This window comes from Tursiops truncatus, chromosome 3 (genome assembly GCF_011762595.2).
Source record: "Tursiops truncatus isolate mTurTru1 chromosome 3, mTurTru1.mat.Y, whole genome shotgun sequence".
Classification (NCBI taxonomy): Eukaryota; Metazoa; Chordata; class Mammalia; order Artiodactyla; family Delphinidae; genus Tursiops; species Tursiops truncatus.
Genome location: NC_047036.1, coordinates 83183778 through 83202182, shown reverse-complemented (window position 1 = coordinate 83202182; position 18405 = coordinate 83183778). Strand labels below are relative to the sequence as shown.

Here is an 18405-nt window from a genome sequence, read left to right as displayed (position 1 = left end):
ATCGAAATATTACAGATTTTAAGTTTTAAAGTTGGGACATATGCGTATTATAACCTTTAGAAGCTTAAATTGGGTTTTGCCCTTGGTGAAACACAGTTAAATCCTAATTTTATTTAAAGTGGTACCTAACTGCCTTTATTGCACACACAAGATAAAATTATTAAAGGAATCAAGTAATAAGTATTTACACCTACAATAAGTATTCATTGATTTCATCTAATGTTGTACCAGGGACATAGTGTAAAAAGCTCAACCAAATTTGATCCTGACAGTTCCTCAATTAGGATTTGTAATAAGACACCTGTACTGCCTTTTCTCATCCCTACATATTTTAATACATGAGTAATTATTTTTTTTAAGAATTCTTGAAAATATGAGCATATCCAAAAAAGGTGTAATGTAATCTTCGTGTTTATAACTCAAACCACTTAATTCTCCCTTGTAAATGATACCTTTGTTTAATAATATTTGGGACTAGGAAGATATTTATCTTTGTTCTGAGTATTATAGCCTAAAGCCATTTGCTCATATTAACTATTCCATTGGATGGTTTCTAGGGACCAAATATTTCTTTTGAAAAGGAAAAAACTATTAGTTCTTTAAGTTATACCTATATATAAATAGCAAACATTAGCAGGAAACTTTTAACCTTCCACTTAGAGGACTATACTTTTTGTGAACTGATTTTTCTTTCTTATTCGTTTTCTATTTCTCCTTGTCATCTGTCTTTAGTGCCAGAACCACAAACTTGTGAACCCAATTAGACTATAAACTCATTATAAAGTATACAACTCTTGATTCTTCTGGGTTTCGTGTTTAGCAGTAAAACATAAATAAACATTGCTGTGTAACATTAATCTCGTTCCATTAATGAAAGGAACGAGATTTTAAAATCTTTTTTTCCTTGAAGATAAAGGTTTTGAGACAAGAAAGTTCTTTGCTACTTTGAACAGTTTTATATGGATGATAATAATACTTAAAACATTTTAACAGTAATTATATATTGCGTTACCATTTGCAAAGGACTTTTCAAATTCATAATTATCCCATTGATCTTCATAATTGTGAAAAAGGAAAGGTAAGTATTATTTCCTTTTTGTCAAACATGGATACTGAGACAGGTAACTGTCACATGCTAGAAATTCTGACTCCTAAAAGCCGTACCTTCTTAGACAGGCCCTACTTGTAGTACCATATATCAATACATGCAAGTGAAGTAATGTTTGCTGAAGTGAAATAATAGTCACCTTTGGAACGTGTGCTCTTTTTAAATTCAATGCTACCTCTCCTGTCAGGAAATGCAAGTAATTCTTACTCATTTACAAATAGTTGAATGTCCACTGTGTCCTGAATACTATGTGAAACATTAAAAACTAACAAGACCTTCTCATTCCTCATTTATAACCTAAATTATTTATTACAAAAATCACTTTATAACTTTTCTAGCAGAGGCCTGAACCAAGTATTATGAAAGCTGAGGATGACAAATAATTAAATTAGTGTGTGTCAGGGGACGGACCATGAAATTTGAAGCAACAGAGACCAAGGTTTAAATTTAAGTCAATGGATGCATTCACTAACTGTGTTGCCTTGAGTAAAGTGGATGATCTCTCTGAACCTCCATTTTCTTATCTCTAAAACAGATGTAAAACTAGTACCTGTTCCATAGCATGTTGTGAGGATCATCACAGTAAAGTGCTGTATAAATGTTTGCTATTATTTTTAAAATCTGCTTTTGTAGTTATTTTTCAAAAATCAGTTCAAAAAATTGTTTCCTCTCTTTATAGTTTTGGCTTTTCCAGATGTCATAAAAAGACTGGCGTATAGTATGTATGTAGCCTTTTGTGTCTGCTTTCACTTAACACAATGATTTTGAGATTCCTCTCTATTGTTAAATGTATTTGTAGTTCCTTTTTGCTGAGTGGTATTCCACTGTGTGGATCTACCACAGTTTGTTTATCCATTCACCTGTTGATGAACTTCTGGATTGTATTCAGGTTTTGGCTGTTATGAATAAAGCTTCTAGAAACATTCACATACACATTTTTGTGTGAACATATACTTTCATTTCTCTTGGGTTAAAACTGTTTTCCAACATGTTTACACCATTTTTTATTCTTACCAGCAATGCTTTTCATGCTTGGTAGTACTTAGTATTGCCAGGTTTTGTTTGTTTTTGTTGTTTTTTGCCATTTTGGTGGATTTGTAGTGGTATCTCATTGTGGTTTTAATTTGCGTTTTTGTTGTCTAATGGTGTTGAACATCTTTCCATGTTTTTATTTGCTAACCATGTCTTCTTTGATGAAGTGTCTGTTCACACCTTTTGCCCATTTTAAAAATTGGATTGTTTGTTTTCTTATTATTGAGCTTTGAGAATTCTTTATAAATTCTGGACCCAGGTTTTTCATTATATACGTGTACTGCAAATACTTTCTCTGGGCTGTGATTTCTCTATTTTCTTAAATTAAAACAGAAGTTTTAATTTTTTCTTTTATGGGGTTCTTTCTGTTTGTTATCTGAGAGTCATTGCCTAACCTAAGCTCACAAAAATTTTCTTTTTTGTTGTCTTCTAGAAGTTCTGTAACTTTAGGTGTTACATTTAGGTCTGTGACCATCGTGAATAATTTTAATTTCTTCATATGGTGCAAGGTATGAGTTGAGATTCATGTTTTTTCATATGGATGTTTAGTTAGTTGCTCCAGCATCATTTGTTATAAATATTATTCTTTCTCTATTGAATTACCTTGGCACCTATGTCAAAAATAAGTAAACACCATTTCTGTGTGGCTATATTTCTGGACACTCTATTCTGTTCTGTAGATCAATGGCTGTCATTTTGCCAGTACCACACAGTTTTGATTACTATAACATTAAAGTAAGTCTTGAAACCAGGTAATGTAAAATTTTTCAACTATATTCTTGTTTTTCAAACTTGCTTTAGCTATTCTGAGTCCTTTGGTTTTCCATATCAATTTTAGAATCAGCTTGTCAGTTCCTACAAAAGAGCTTGTTGGGTTTCTGATTGCATTGCATTGATTCTATAGATCAGTTTGTGGAGAACTGACATCTTAGTGAACTTATCCAGTTCTTTTCTCATTGTTAGGGTAGGAGTGACTTTTTTTTTTCCAGCTTTCTGCATTCTAGGCAGAAGCCTATATGGGAATTTTTAAATGCTGTTTCAGAAAGGAATAATTTACTTCCATTGTTGAGTATTATAATTTACCAGTCAATTTCAATCTGAATTAACCACTTGAAGTCTTTTTTCTTATCTGGAAAATGGGATATTGAATCACAGGCACTGGGCTTCCTTTTGCTGCTATATTAATGTGTTCTTTAGTCAAGATCTAATTTTTCAGTGTGTGATGTGGTATATTTAAGTTTTCAAAAATCTGTTCATCTTTCCCTACTTCTTGAAGATTAAATGTATTTTAATATCCTTTGCTATATTATAATTGTGTGAAAGATGCAAAAGAATAGAAATAATGAAATAAACTAACTCTCCTGTTAATAATGATTGGTCTTTCAAATTAGAAAGCCTTATTTCCTGAACTTTTTGGAAGTTAGAAGTACACATCATCAAGAATGATGTGTATGTTTTAAGAAGTGTAAAAATTAATTTTACAAAGAGAAAATGAAATAAGAAACCTTTTTCTTCTGTGAAATTACCTCTTGCCTTTTTTCTTTATTTAGGAAGTGCTTAGAAAAGAGATATATGGAATTGACCTGATAGGTGCTTTTTGTTATACACTTAGAGAACTTAGTATTAGCATTGTCATCTGCCGGGTTTTTTTGATTCCAGTTAAAGGAATGTCGAAAACTTTTAGTCTGTACCTCTGAGCGACCTATAATTTATAAATATCAGTGTTATCAGTCTACAACCTTTTAACATCCAAAAATTTAACTTAATAAATCCAATTTGTATTCACTTGTTAAATGCCTTAACTCTGAATTGTCAAGCTGTGTGCCAAGGCTTCCTAGCGCATCATAGTGAATTCACAGGGTGCCATGAAACACTGTAAACTTTCAAAGGAAACACAGGTGTATTCAACATCTATCATATCCCTTGTGGACCACTAGTTCACAGTTTCAACATTAGGTCACACTACATTCCTTTTTTTTATATCTTTGCAAGACTGGTTTTTGGATGTTTGCTGTGGTAATAATGCAGATACTGTACGAAAATCAGTACGGAAGAAGAAATGAGGGTGGCAGTGTCTAATCTAATTCCAAGGTTTGAGAAATTGTACACTGACCAGAGGTGCAGGCATGCCATTAGTAAGTAACTATAGTTACCTCAATGCTATAGACAATGTTTGTGTCCCCCCAAAATTCATGTGTTGAAATTCTAACCCCTAATGTGATGGTATTAGTAGGTGGCATCTTTGGTAGATGATTAGATCCTGAGGGTAGAACTCTCAAGAATGGGTTAAGTGTCTTTATAAGAGAGAGCTCAGAGAGCTCCTGAACCCCTTCTACCATGTGAGGACATAGGAAAGATGCCATTTATGAACCAGGAAGCAAGCTGTTACCAGACACCGAATCCACCAGATTGTTCTTGAACTTCCCAGCCTCTAGAATTATCAGAAACAAATGTTTGTTATTATTAAGCCACCTAGTCTATAATAAATTACCATAGCAACCCATATGGACTAAGATACCCAGGAGAAGGGAAATGGGAGGGGTATGGTGGGAACTTAGAAGAGAGAGGTTTTTAAGTATAAGGGCAAGATATAGACATCACTGTGCTTTATGCAGACGTTCATGTTTTCCAATGGCCAATTTTTTTCTACCAGTTGCAATTACCCACATCCCTCTGCGTTTTAGTATGGTGTACCACATTGATTGATTTGCGTACATTGAAGAATCCTTGTATCCCCTGGGATAAACCTCTGTGTTTTAGGACCTGTACTTCCTTTGAGGTGTGAGAGTTTGGTCTTTTGCTCCTGCGGGCTTTTTAGAGGCCTGAAAAGGCTTCTCCCCTTTTCTTTTTACTGTCCTTCAGGAAATTTTGCAACCTTTACTGGTCTCTGAAATGGAGGTAACAAAGGATTTTACCTTTTTAAAATAAATTTCATCCTCCTACAGGTACCATGCTCCCAGTGGCTAGGCTGGGATGTTTTAACGTTTTCTTTTATGATTTAGAACATTGGTGGTCCCAAAAGCCATTAAGGGAAAACAAGAATTTGGGGTCATTTATAATATATTATAAATTTTACAGAATATAGACCATAATGATTTAATGTAAACTAAGAAAGGACGGGTCCTTCTATCTCTTGGACTTGGAAGAGCTTGCGTCAGTGTATCCTAGAGATGAAAATAAGACAGAGAAAAATGATTTTTGCCTGTTTTTTGGTTGATTTTTTAAGAGTTAAGGAGAATTATTAATAATACAGAGCTAGAATGACAGGCAGGCAAATGGATAGGTAGACTGACAGTCTATATTCCATACTTAAAACCACACAAGTCTTCCTAAATTGAAAATTGATGAAGGGTGTAAGTTTGCCACAGAATCTTTTGGCAGAGGAAAGGCTGTAGATAGGATGACATGAAAATACAGGCATCAAGGGGTCTATTGTCACAGATTTCACAGTTAGTTTGAAAAGCACTGAGATTTAGAGCAACACGGAACTGGAAAACAACAGAAGTGTCTATAGGGCAAGGACTGAGTATACACAGGGTAAAACCTCTTGATGCCTTTACTGTTTCCAGTTAGGGGTATTATGACTATATAACATCTATGAAAATTTTTATACATGTCTTCTGATACTCATATACTCATTTCACTAGGATATAAACTTAAAAATAGAATTGCCAAGTCCTTAGGGTAAACATGTTTAGCTTTAGAAGAAACTGTCCGTTTTCCAAGGTGGCTGTACCATTTTACACTTCCACAAACAGTGTATGAGTTTCGGTTACCTGTCCTCACAACCCCTGGTGTTGTCTCTGTTTTTAAATTTAGCCTTTTTAATAGTGTGTAGTTGTAAATCATTTTGGCTTTAATTTGCATTGCCCTAGGGGTAATGATGTTGAGCACATTTTCACTTGCTTATTAACCATTTGGATATTCACTTCTTTGAAATGTAAGATTTCCCCCCCCTTTTTTTTTTTGCGGTACGCGGGCCTCTCACTGTTGTGGCCTCTCCCTTGCCGAGCACAGGCTCCAGACGCGCAGGCTCAGCGGCCATGGCTCACGGGCCTAGCCCATGGCACGTGGGATCTTCCCGAATGGGACACGAAGCCGTGTCCCCTGCATCGGCAGGCGGACTCTCAACCACTGCGCCACCAGGGAAGCCCCTCCCCATTTTTTTGTATTGAGTTTTATCCTTTTCTTCTTGATTTTGTAGTAGTTAATTATATATGCTGGGTATGAGTCTTTCATGAGATATATATACATTAAAGATATCTTCTCCCAATCTGTGGATTACCCTTTCCCTTCTTAATGGTCTTTTGATGAACAAGTTTTGATTTTAATGAAATCCAACATGTTATAATTTTTTTCTTTTATGAATAGTGCTTTTTGTGTCCTGTTTAAGAAATCTTTGCTTATCCCAAGGTTTTGAAGATCTTCTTCTGTGTTTCCTTCCAGAAGTTTTATAGTTTACTTTTCACTTTTAGGTTTATGATTTGTCTGGAATTACTTTTGTTCATGATGTAGGTAGGTGGTCAATATTAATTTTTTTTTCTGATACAGATATCCAATTGCTTCAGCATCATTTATCGAAAAGACCATCTCTTCCCACATCGTATTGATGCCTTTGTTGTAAGTTAATTGACTGCATACATGTGGATTTAATTCTGGACTCCCTATTCTATTTCAGTGACCTGTTTGTCTATCCATAAGTATTAGCTTATGCCAGTACTTCACTGTCTGATTTACTGTAGTTTCATAGATGGTCTTAAAATCTGATCCATTCATTTTTGAGATGTTTTAGAAACTGTGATAAGGTACATTTGTTTGATTTAGGGGTACAACCATTTATTATAAAATGAAAAAAAATTTATGTATTTAATGGAAAGTGAATTAAACTTAGAATAAGCTAATTGTTTTATAGAGATAATTGACCTGTTTTTTAGGTTATGATAGGAGAGAATTAGCTTTGCAGAACCTTTGCTTTTAAAATGGCGTACTGATATCCCAAAGTTATGAAAAGATCGGAAAGATGGTTATTAAATGTGCAAAGTGCTGTATCATTGGGAAAGAGACTTAATAAGCTTTTTAAGCCATAGTTTATAAGCATGGTCTATTCTGCTTTGTTCTAACACTCTCTCTGCAGTAATATTTTCTTGTAGCCTTATCCCTGCATCTTCTAGTGGTCAGTAAACATCTATATTGTTTTTGGAAATTCAGAATTTTAAGCATTTGTATCAATTATAGTTCTAGCAGGAAACAGAAGATATACTCTGCTAGGATTTTAAAGAAAATTTAATGAAGTTCCTGTTTATAAACATATGATGGAAAGGGTCAAAGAAACCAAGATGGCACCTGGAGACTAGCAACAGCAGAAAATAGCAACCACCTCTAGGGCTGAAGCAGCAAGAAGAAATGTTGTTACAGACTTCCAGTGAGAACTAGAGACACAGAAGATGGGCTTCCTGACAGGAGCTATGATTGTAGAGGGTTGCAGCTTAAACCAAGGAAGGAGCCGGGAAATAAACATCCTGACCTCTTTCTTCTGCCATCTGATTTGCCTGCTCGTATCTCCCATTGGACAAGTCCAACCAGAAAACTATAAATGCAGTCTGCAAGGGTCAGTCTGCAAGGGTACAGCAGCAGGGAGAGAAAGGCCAAACATGTATCTGGATCAGCGGGAATGGTGGCAAACAAAATAACCAGCGCAGAATAGTTTGTTTTGACTGAAAATATGAGGGAAAGGTTTTTTTTTTGAATGTAGTAATGGTTTTCCATATGGCTTAGGTCTAAAATAGAGAAGTTTTGTTTTGGCCAGTCCAGCCAGATTTTTCTTTATAACATAGGGAAAGTACACACAGAACAAAAGTCATTTCTATTCAAGAAAAATTAGCTTACATGTAGTTCAGAAGAGTGTATGAGATCTAGCATAGCGAAATATCTTCATTGCCATTTATCATTTGAACATTTCTAAAATGTATCTTTCTCATAAATGATTTGAGAATTTTTTGCATTTTGCAATGACCATGAATATATTTAGAAGTAATATAAAATTACATTTTCCCTCTTATAAGCTGTCATTTGTTCAAATGTCACATAACAGAACTATCCTATGTTAAGTAACATTTCAGTTGATGGTAATAGAGACTTTAAGCAAAACTTTGAAGTGTGCTTGTCATTTCCTTTTTTCCCAGTATGTGGAAATTTTTCAGTATTTCTTTTCACAGGGAAAGAGACGAGATAATGTGTCATGTTGTGTCTCAAAAATAGCATTTGAATATTTTAGTTCATCTACATCACACACTTTTCTGTACTACAATTATCTCTGACACAGATAATATTCCGGGAATGTTCAGTTCACATGTAAGCAGAAATATGACAGAAGGCTAAACTGAAATAGCAACTGAATTAGTTTATCATTTAAATTATATCTTTAAATACCTTTTACCTAGGTTCATGATGGTTCGTAGTGGAAAAAATGGTGACCTTCATCTTAAACAGATTGCATATTATAAACGAATTGGTGAATATCATCCAACTACACTGCCTAGTGAGAGAAGTGGCATAAGAAGAGCAGCAAAAAAATTTGCCTTCAAAGGTAAAATTAATGCCCCCAATTTTTAGTATAGAGTTTATATAGATGTTTCTCCATATGTAATTCCTTGTGGAATCCTGAGAATTTCTGTAGTAATTGGTCGTTGCTTAACAATTACCATTTAAATTGATAATGCCATTCAGTCAAAAGCAAAATAAAACTCACATTGAAGCTAACTGAAGGCCAGTAAGCGTGAAAAGGGCATTTTAAATCGTAGACAGAAAATGATACCATGAACAAAACAAAACACTTACCTAAATTAATGTCACCTGCTTTTGTCCTCAGGTGATTCCTACTCTAGTGGTACACTTGTAAACATTCGTGTCACTCTCAATGAAGAACTTATTTGATGCCTAATATTGAAAATGTTGACAAAGTTAACTTACTCTACTTATTTCTGTGGTTCCTCCCTCTCAGTGCCATTAAATAGTCTCAGGATCATATTTATTTTTGAACTCCTAATCCCCCTGAATGAATTAAATATTTGAAAGACAGTAGAATATTTATCTTGAAAGGTTATGATAATTTTCCCCTTTCTCTTCCTCCTCCAAAGGGGAAGAGAAGTTTGGGATGAGATAAGCAAAGACGTACAATCACCAGATGACTAAATGAATGTTGGTACTATTAATGGGAATTTTGCCTGTAGGTACAGAATCAGGCTTTTCTCAAAGCAGGTCAAGAAAATTCTAAGATAATAAATAAATACCTGCTTATTTTTCCCTGTGTACACCCCTTCCAGTAACTCCCTTAAGCTTAAGAACAGGCATACCTATTACATCTTAGACTAAAGAGGATTCATTCATTCATTTATTTAATCATTTATGCAACAAATGTTTACTGAGTTCCTCCTGTGTGCCAGTCACATTTTAGGCCTTGGGAACATGTTGATGAATAAGATAGATAACTCCTGCCCTTAAGTTGCTTACTTTCTAATTCAAGTAAGGAATGTTCCACTCAGCATGTGCTTAATTAAGCACACTAATAGCTTACTGGTGTATTTTGGAGTTTGAATAGCTACTCATCCACACTGGAGAATTAGCTATTCTCTTCCTGCCCTGATTACTTCCCAGCCGTAGACTCTTTCCAGGTGTCTCCAAAGGAAAACAACTGCCCTGAGGATTAAGGTTTGCCCACTTTCTTGGCTTTATGAACCCTATTTCCTACCCAAATCCTGAAAAACTTAAGAGAGGTGGTTGCTTACAAAAATACAGCTATGATGAAATGCTATTTTGGAAAATTCTATTCCAGAAGTTGCTTATCTGTACATAATTTATTTGCTAATTCCTGCCTTTTTTAGGAGGTGCCTGCTGCAAGTATTTTTCTAGTTTGATTACTCCCATAGAAGATAATTTTATACTCCCATATTTACCATGTGCTTTGGTGAACAAGCTAGCCCTACTTGTGTTGATAGCTACAAAACTATAGCGGCTAGTTCTACATATCTATTAGTAAGTGTAACAGCTGAGGACCTTTCAGATTGTATGGTAGCATCATCACAAATATTCTATATTAGAGGGAAAAGGATTTAACAAAAAAAACCTCATGGTTTGAAGATAAGGCTATGATTATCTTAAAACTATATAGATATCTAAAAATTTCAATTATATCTTTTTGGTATTTTTTTATTTCAGAAAAAAAGCTGTTTTATGTCGGAAAAGACAGAAAACAAAATCGTTTGGTAATTGTTTCAGAAGAAGAAAAAAAGAAAGTCCTAAGAGAATGCCATGAAAATGACACTGGAGCCCATCATGGCATATCCAGAACCCTTACTCTAGTGGAATCCAGCTACTATTGGACTTCTGTGACCAATGATGTCAAACAGTGGGTATGGCTTATGTATTTAGAATATTTTGAATAATGTCTTTGTAGTATATATCCAAAATTCATGTTTGCTCCAGATTAACTCTAGATATCACTTCTCATTAAGTACTTTTTGTCTGGGTAGTTTTTCTGCAAAACATTTAAAGAGAGTTTTATTTCCCTTCAAAAATCTTCTTTAAAATCACTGAAATATAATTTGAACTAGAACAAAGCATTATTTAAATATTTGAAAATACTCTGTTTAGATAGATTATCTAGAACCAGATTTTCATCATTGAACTATCTTGTGTAGGCAGAATTTAAATGGGGCTGAAATTTCTTTGACCAAAAATTAATCATTACCTCTGTGATGGCAGTCATACAATCTTTTCTTGAGAGGAGAATATGTTCATTATAAGTCAGGCCCTATGTGTGTCTCCTCTTTTGTCCGTATATTGTCTTGACATAGAAAATGTCAAATATGGCAGAAACACCAAACCAACTAATTGCAAAATCAAGTTGTGAAGATAATGAAATTAGTCTGAGTTTTGTAACTTTATAACCCATTAGGACCTCAACTTCTTCTAATAGAAAATTCACCTAGGAGTTCTGGGATTCTTGCTGCTAGGTCAGTTGATCCCTACTCTTTCTAGTGTGCTCCATATAGCAAATGATAGAAATTCCTTAGTATGTATGTGAGAACCCGTTTATAATCGTAATAGTGCATTAAAAAGACTGTCATTTCAGGCATAAAGAATTAACACAACATTTAATTTAACTAAGTATCATTTGTGAGTCTGTGCAGGTATTCCAAAGACCTCAGTTTTTGTATTTGCCTTTAGAACCTGCCACACATTCCTTTACAGACATTCAGTGAAATCTTTGTCACATCTTTATCATTTGAAAAATGATTTTGGGAAATAAGGTAATTTGTGATGAGAATTAGTTTAAGTTAGAAAAACTAGAAAATAAAAATTTTGATCAAAAGTAACTATAAAGCAAAAAGACTGGTTTAAAAATTTTGTTCAGGACTTGGTTTGAAAGTAGTTTCCAAAGTGTAATTCCAGAAATATGTTGAACAATGGCACCATCCATATGTTGATCAATTGATCTCATCTCACACAAATGAAAGCTCCATGACAGCATGGGCTTTGTTTTTGTTCATTCTCTTTTTCCAGGACCTAGTGGAATTTCTGGCATCTATAAATATTGTTTGAATAAAGTTATATTTTAATGAATATTATTGCATACATGAATGAATGAACTCAGTAGAGTGATAACTTTAAAAGAAAAATTTTTTTTGCTTATAGAAATTATATACTCACATACTGATTTAAAATTATAGCAAACATGTTTTAAGATCTATTCATTTAATAAATATTTATTGATTGTAAACCAGAATTATGTTCCATGTGAATAAAAACCCTTAAGGCAGTCATTGAATAGTAGTAGCAAGTAATATTTGCTTATATTCTGAATAGGTTTTATTCTATTATGAGAATAGTCCAAAAGTTTCTCCTTCAAAACACAAAGTACCTATCAACCATTTCAAAGTTCAGATTTATAAGACTGCTTTTATTATATTGAATATATTAACATTTGTATACCTTTTCTTTATTGTATGCCTGTTTTATAGGTATATGCTTGTCAGCATTGCCAAGTGGCAAAAAATACGGTTATTCTAGCACCTAAACAGCATCTTCTCAAAGTGGAGAATCCATGGAGTATAGTTACTGTTGATCTGATGGGCCCTTTTCATACAAGCAGCAGAAGTCATGTATATGCTATAATCATGACAGATTTGTTCACAAAATGGGTTGTGATTTTGCCTCTTTGTGATGTTTCAGCATCAGAAATTTCTAAAGCTATTATCAATATATTTTTCTTATATGGACCTCCTCAGAAAATAATAATGGACCAAAGAGATGAGTTCATTCATCAGGTAAGACAAACTAGTTAGATCTAGGAGCATATTTTACTCACCTTTCAGTGAGCAGCACAACTTATATGGTACTTAATAAGTTTAGAAAATTCCTACAGATATAGAGGTTTAATATTGTATAGTACAAAGGTAGTTGGACTGGAAATTAAGGATTTTAATAGTTACTCTGCCACTAAGTAATTGTAAACCTGTCTTTAGTTTTCTTCAAAGTAAAATGAGGAGGTTGGACCAAAGAGTCTTTTTTTGCTTCTAGCTTAAAAATTCTGTGATTGATATGTAGAGGGAGAATTGACTAAATGGAGAAATACAGTCATGCTTGTGAATGAGAAATTCAATATTGAAAGATACCAATTTTTCCCAAATCAAAATTAATTTATATGTTAATGTATTTCTAATCAGCATTAAAAAGGAGGGAGCATTTTCCCTTGCCCTGGCCTTTATCCGCATTAAAGTTAACCTGAAAGAGTAAGTGGACAGGAATACATACAAAAATTCTAAAAAAGGAATATAACTACTATACTTAAGGCATATTATTAAATTTTTATAATTGACAGGGTACTGGTGTAAGAAAATAACCAGACTGTCTAGGTTCACGGCACCTTTCATATCTCAGTCCAAAAGAAATACCTAAAATGATACTTATCAAATAGTTAGGGCTTGTGCCAAGGGGTCCCTAAGGTTATCTCCAGGTTTTATAATTCACTAGGAGGACTCAGCAGATGTTCATACTATGGCTAAGATTTATTATAACTAAAGGATACAAAGCAAAATCAGCAGACAAAAGGCTCATGGAGATAAGTCCAGGGGAAACTAGGAACAAGCTTCTAAGACATCCTCTCCCAGTGTAATCACACAGGACATGCTCAGTTCTCCCAGCAGAGTTATAGCAACCCATGTAAATTGTTGTCTACCAGGGAGGCTCACTAGAGACTCAGTGCCTAGGATTTTTACTGGGAGCTGATCACATAAGCACCAAAAATTCTAGATTCTCAAAAGAAAGAAGGTGTTCAGCATAAGCCACCTTGATTGTATAAACAGTTTTGGCACTGTGAGCCACCCTTAATCAGTTAGGGAATGGTGGAAACCCGCACGAAATCCAAGGTCCTAGACACCAGCCAAGGGCCAACTTTGTAAGCAGGACTTTCACAGGATAGCAGCCTTAGTTCTGCTATGTTAACTCTTTTTCTGCAGAGGTCCAAACAACTTAGTATTTATATCCTAACCACTTAGCCATTTAAAAAAATAGTAGTCATAAATTGAAAGAAATAATATTTTCATTTCATTCATTTCATTTCATTTTCATTTCATTCTTAAATAACCACAGTTAGTTACTAATGGGATGTGTATACCTGTTTACCACTGCTAAGCTTTTCAAACTTTGGAATCAGTTTGGACACTGCCATCCTCATTTCCTGTTTTGCATTGATTTTTATACAGTCATTGCTTTTTATCATAGCGCCTGTCAAAAAACAGTTCTGTAAAGAAACATCATCAAAAGGAATGTAGTCTGATCTATTGTGAAACCATAAACTACTTTAAGCTAGTAGTTTTCAAGGTGTCCAACAGATGTTAAGGAGGCCCTTTGGCACAGAGTTTAGTAACCATGTTTAAAATGATAGAGCTGGTATCATAAATGAGTGGAGTTAGGGAAGGATTATTTAATAAATTTAATTTAATTAACAGCATAGATAACAATTTTCTAGTTATTTCTATAATATGATTTTAGAATTACTGCACACCAAAATTGTTTTCAGGTAAATTAAAAATTTTGTTTTTTTTAATTGAAACAAAAAAATACAATTGACTTTTTTTTTTTTTCAATCTCTAGAGACTGAGTTAACTTTCCAAGCTTAGGGAATAGTGGCATAAATTTAAATGGAAAAATCACCAACTTTGGCTGTTTAAAAATTAGAAATTTATATGTGGTAAAATCACCAAAATGTACAGGCCAAGAAATAGGCCAAAAAAATAAAGCACATTCATGCAGGAAAGGGCTAATGCCTTTATTATAAAAGATTCAAACAAATTAAAAAATTTAGTCAATGGCAGAAATGTAATTCACAAGAGGGAATAAAAATAATAAATATGGAAAAATGTTCAAACCCAATAGTAATGAGTAATGTAAATTAAGACCATTTTTTGTTTATCTAAATCAAGAAAAATAGTAGTAATACCAAAAATACCAAATAGGCTACAGATAAAATAATATAGCCTTACATTACAGGTAGTATAGCAACTTGAAACTAACTCTTGTAAAGCAGTCTGCCAAAGGTCCAGTAAGAGCCATATATATATATATATATCTTGGTGAACGATCCTATTTCTAAGAATTCTAAGGCGATTATCCAAAGTATAGAAAAATAGCTCTTTTACGATATTATTTACCACAATGCTATGTATATTAACGAGAAACAGGAAATGACCTAAATATCCAAATAAAGGAAGTGTTTCAGAAAAACGTCAAGCCCCATGATGAAATATTTTGTAGTCATTAAAAATGTTTACAAGAAAAGGAAATAACATGGACACTGATTAAAACATGTTCAGTTAAAACTCTGGGTAAAAGATTTTATTACATACATTATGTATACATATTTTACACAGATAACTATGTAAAAAATAGATGTAAAGAAACTAAAATAAAAATTTATATGGTTAACCATGGAGTTTTTAAGAGTAATGAGATTATAGGTTTTTTCCCTTAACTTTTCAGTTTATATGTTATCATTATGTTGTTTTTATAACTATTAGTGATTAAAATATACATAATCATCTGTTGTTTTGTGATATAAATTACTACTGCTTAGCAATAACTAGTTCTCCTAGCCTTCCAAACATAGACGACTGTCCTAGCCTCTTTCAGGTGGGCAAGCCCAAGTAACACATCTGGGCAAAGAAGTTGAATGGATGAATGTGTGCCCCTTTCAGCCTGAGGTATTGAAAACTTCATCCTCAATTCTTCCTTCTCCCAGTCTTATTCTGTCTCTGGAGAATTAACTGCATATTTCAGATATTACCCTAAAGGGTAGTGGATTTTCTCTCATCCAGGATTTCTGAGGCACCTAGGTGCTTTGGAGAGACACCCTGACCTACAGCTGACCTTGTCTGAGCAAGTAGTAAAATTTTTGAGTTAAACCACTGAGCCTTGAATGTGTTTTGTAACTGCAGTATAATTGCCTACCTTGACTGACATAGCAGTGGTCTACAAAATGAGGTGTGCAAGACAATCTAGTTTGTAGGATGACAATATTAGAACTTTTGTTTATAATTTTTATCTAATAAATAAGAAAGAAATGAAGCTTTTAATAATAATATATAGAGATTCATAATAGCATCCTGAGTCAACAAAGCAGATGATTGTGTGTCGCACATGGTACGGGAAGGTATCTTGGGAAAAAAGTGAGAATCTGCAACACGTGGGAGTCCATAGTGGTTCCCTCACTCATTCTTCTGCTTTAGCAGCAGTAATTAAATTTATGGATATTGTCCAGTTTTTGCCAAACTACCCTTCATAGAATAACTAGGTGGCTTAATTTTCTTGCAGTGAAACAAGATCATACGAATAATGCAATCACCTTTCAACCACAGGAAAATGATAGAGCTGACACAAGTAACTTCTAGTACTAGCTCTTTCACAGATACATTAACGATATAAAAATAAATGTGGACTAATCAGATCTGATAGGAAATTGGCCACCAAAACTCAAAATTATCAAGAAATCTATTTGAAATAGTCTTACTTTTACCTTTATTAATGAAAAGCCTCATCCTAAATGCATATAGTACTTCAAGATACTAGGTAATGACAATATGAAACCATTATGAATCACCAGCAGTCTTTCCAGTCATGTTTAAAGTCATATGATGTATACATTTTTGGTACTATGTATAAAATAGACAGCTGATGGGAACATACTGTGTAGCACAGGGAACTCTACCTAATGCACTGTGATAACCTATATGGGAGGGAAGTCCAATAGAGAGGGGATATCTGTATGTGTATGGCTGATTCATTTTGTTGTGCAGTGGAGGCTAACACAACATTGTAAAGCAACCACACTCCAATAAAAATTAATTTTAAAAATAAAAAAATAGTCATATGATAATCCAAGACTTTGAAAATTTTACCAAAAGTAACAATAAATGTTTATAAGCCTCTTTTATGAGGTTTAACAAAAAAAATAAAAATCACATGTGATTAAGAAAATTTGTTCTTTTTGCTGTGATTTATATGGCTTAAATATTATACAGCAGGCATAATCGTGACAAAATAAAATGGGTTTTTTTGTCAGCATATACTGACATAGGAAACACTGCTAAAGTATTGAAATAAGATTTAGAACATTATACACAATGTGGGAGGTTTATTATAAAGTTGATGAAAGTACAGATGTTTCTAACATATCTCAGCTTAGAGCATTTGAGTATTTGCTAAATTGTTTCAATAAAATACACAAAGACCTTTTTATAAACCTGTGAAGAAAAGAGAATTAACATTTGTAAAGGAAAAATTATTTCTTTAATTTTAAAAATGTGTCTTATGGAAAACTAAAATTGTGGCCACTAATGGAATGTCTGGTTTGATGGGGAGAAAAAAAGGCTCTTGGGTTAAGGATATCTAGGTAGCATCTCACAAATGGATTCACTGGATCAGTTCTAGGCAACCTCTTCAAGTTGAAGCCTTTTCCAAAAGTCAGTCATTTTTAAAACCATTAATTATGACCTCAGATTGAGGCTGACCCAAATAATACCTAATTTCTGGGATTTCTTTTAGATTACTTTTGATTTAAAAGGAGGTGGCCTAACATATATACAGTGGAATATTACTCAGCCATAAAAAGAAACAAAATTGAGTTATCTGTAGTGAGGTGGATGGACCTAGAGTCTCTCATACAGAGTGAAGTCAGAAAGAAAAACATACCGTATGCTAACACATATATATGGAATCTAAAAAAAAAATGGTTATGAAGAACCTAGGGAAAGGACAGGAATAATGACACTGATGTAGAGAATGGACTTGAGGTCACGGGGAGGGGGAAGGGTAAGCTGGGATGAAGTGAGAGAGTGGCACAGACTAATATATACTACCACATGTGAAATAGATAGCTAGTGGGAAGCAGCCACAAAGCACAGGGAGAACAGCTCGGGGCTTTGTGACCACCTAGAGGGGTGGGATAGGGAGGGTGAGAGGGAGACGCAAGAGGGAGATGTGGGGATATATGTATATGTATAGCTGATTCACTTTGTTATAAAGAAGAAACTAACACACCATTGTAAAGCAGTTATACTCCAGTAAAGATGTTAAAAAAAAAAAGGCGGCCTTCGTTAGTACATATATTAGGTAGGAATTGTATTCCACTGTGAGTAACAGAGAACCCTTCTCTTCCCTCCAATATATAAACTCCAATAGGAGTTTATTTTATACTTAGGGAAAAGAAAGCCAGCCTCTCCAGGGTTGGAAGGGTAACTCTGAATGTCATTGGGAACCCATGCTTCTAGCATTCTGTTCCACCATCTTTGAGATGTGACTCTCAATCTTATGCTTACAATATGGCATGCCACAAATTCTACATTTCTGGCAGAAAGAAGGGGGAGGTTAATGGGCAAAAAAAGCTAGAACTAGCTGAGTCTGCCCAACAACTTTCACTTAAATCTTTTTGGCCAGAACTATATCACTACCCCACTACTATATCACTACTATCTGACTACCCCAATGAAAAATAATAAGAAAAAATAGTTTGAGGTGTAAATAAGGTAGGAAAAATAAGTTAACAGGCTTATTCTTATAAGTTTTCTAAACTCATTTTGACTTATTAGGCCCTGCCCATAATAAATATAACAACAAAAATAATAGTAACATTAAGAGTTATAAAGTGCTTACTACTTGCCAAGCACTGTTTTAAGTGCCTTATAAACATTTATTCATTTAATCCTCAAGAG

The 18405-nt window shown here is 34.0% G+C and overlaps 1 protein-coding gene across 4 annotated transcripts in view; it reads left to right on the top strand.

Moving 5' to 3' along the window:
- GIN1 (gypsy retrotransposon integrase 1) overlaps positions 1-18405 on the top strand; it is a 28651-nt gene that overhangs the window by 903 nt on the left and 9343 nt on the right. Inside the window, exons 2-5 of one of the 4 annotated variants that reach the window (XM_019940765.3) lie at positions 6692-6760; positions 8581-8726; positions 10355-10548; positions 12160-12465. In XM_019940765.3, the coding sequence (XP_019796324.1) occupies positions 6750-6760; positions 8581-8726; positions 10355-10548; positions 12160-12465 (657 nt within the window). In that variant the 5' untranslated portion in view covers positions 6692-6749. Of the gene's footprint in view, positions 1-6691; positions 6761-8580; positions 8727-10354; positions 10549-12159; positions 12466-18405 lie in introns of those variants that run through there. The other 3 variants (XM_004313208.4, XM_019940766.3, XM_019940767.3) reach the window with 3 other exon arrangements.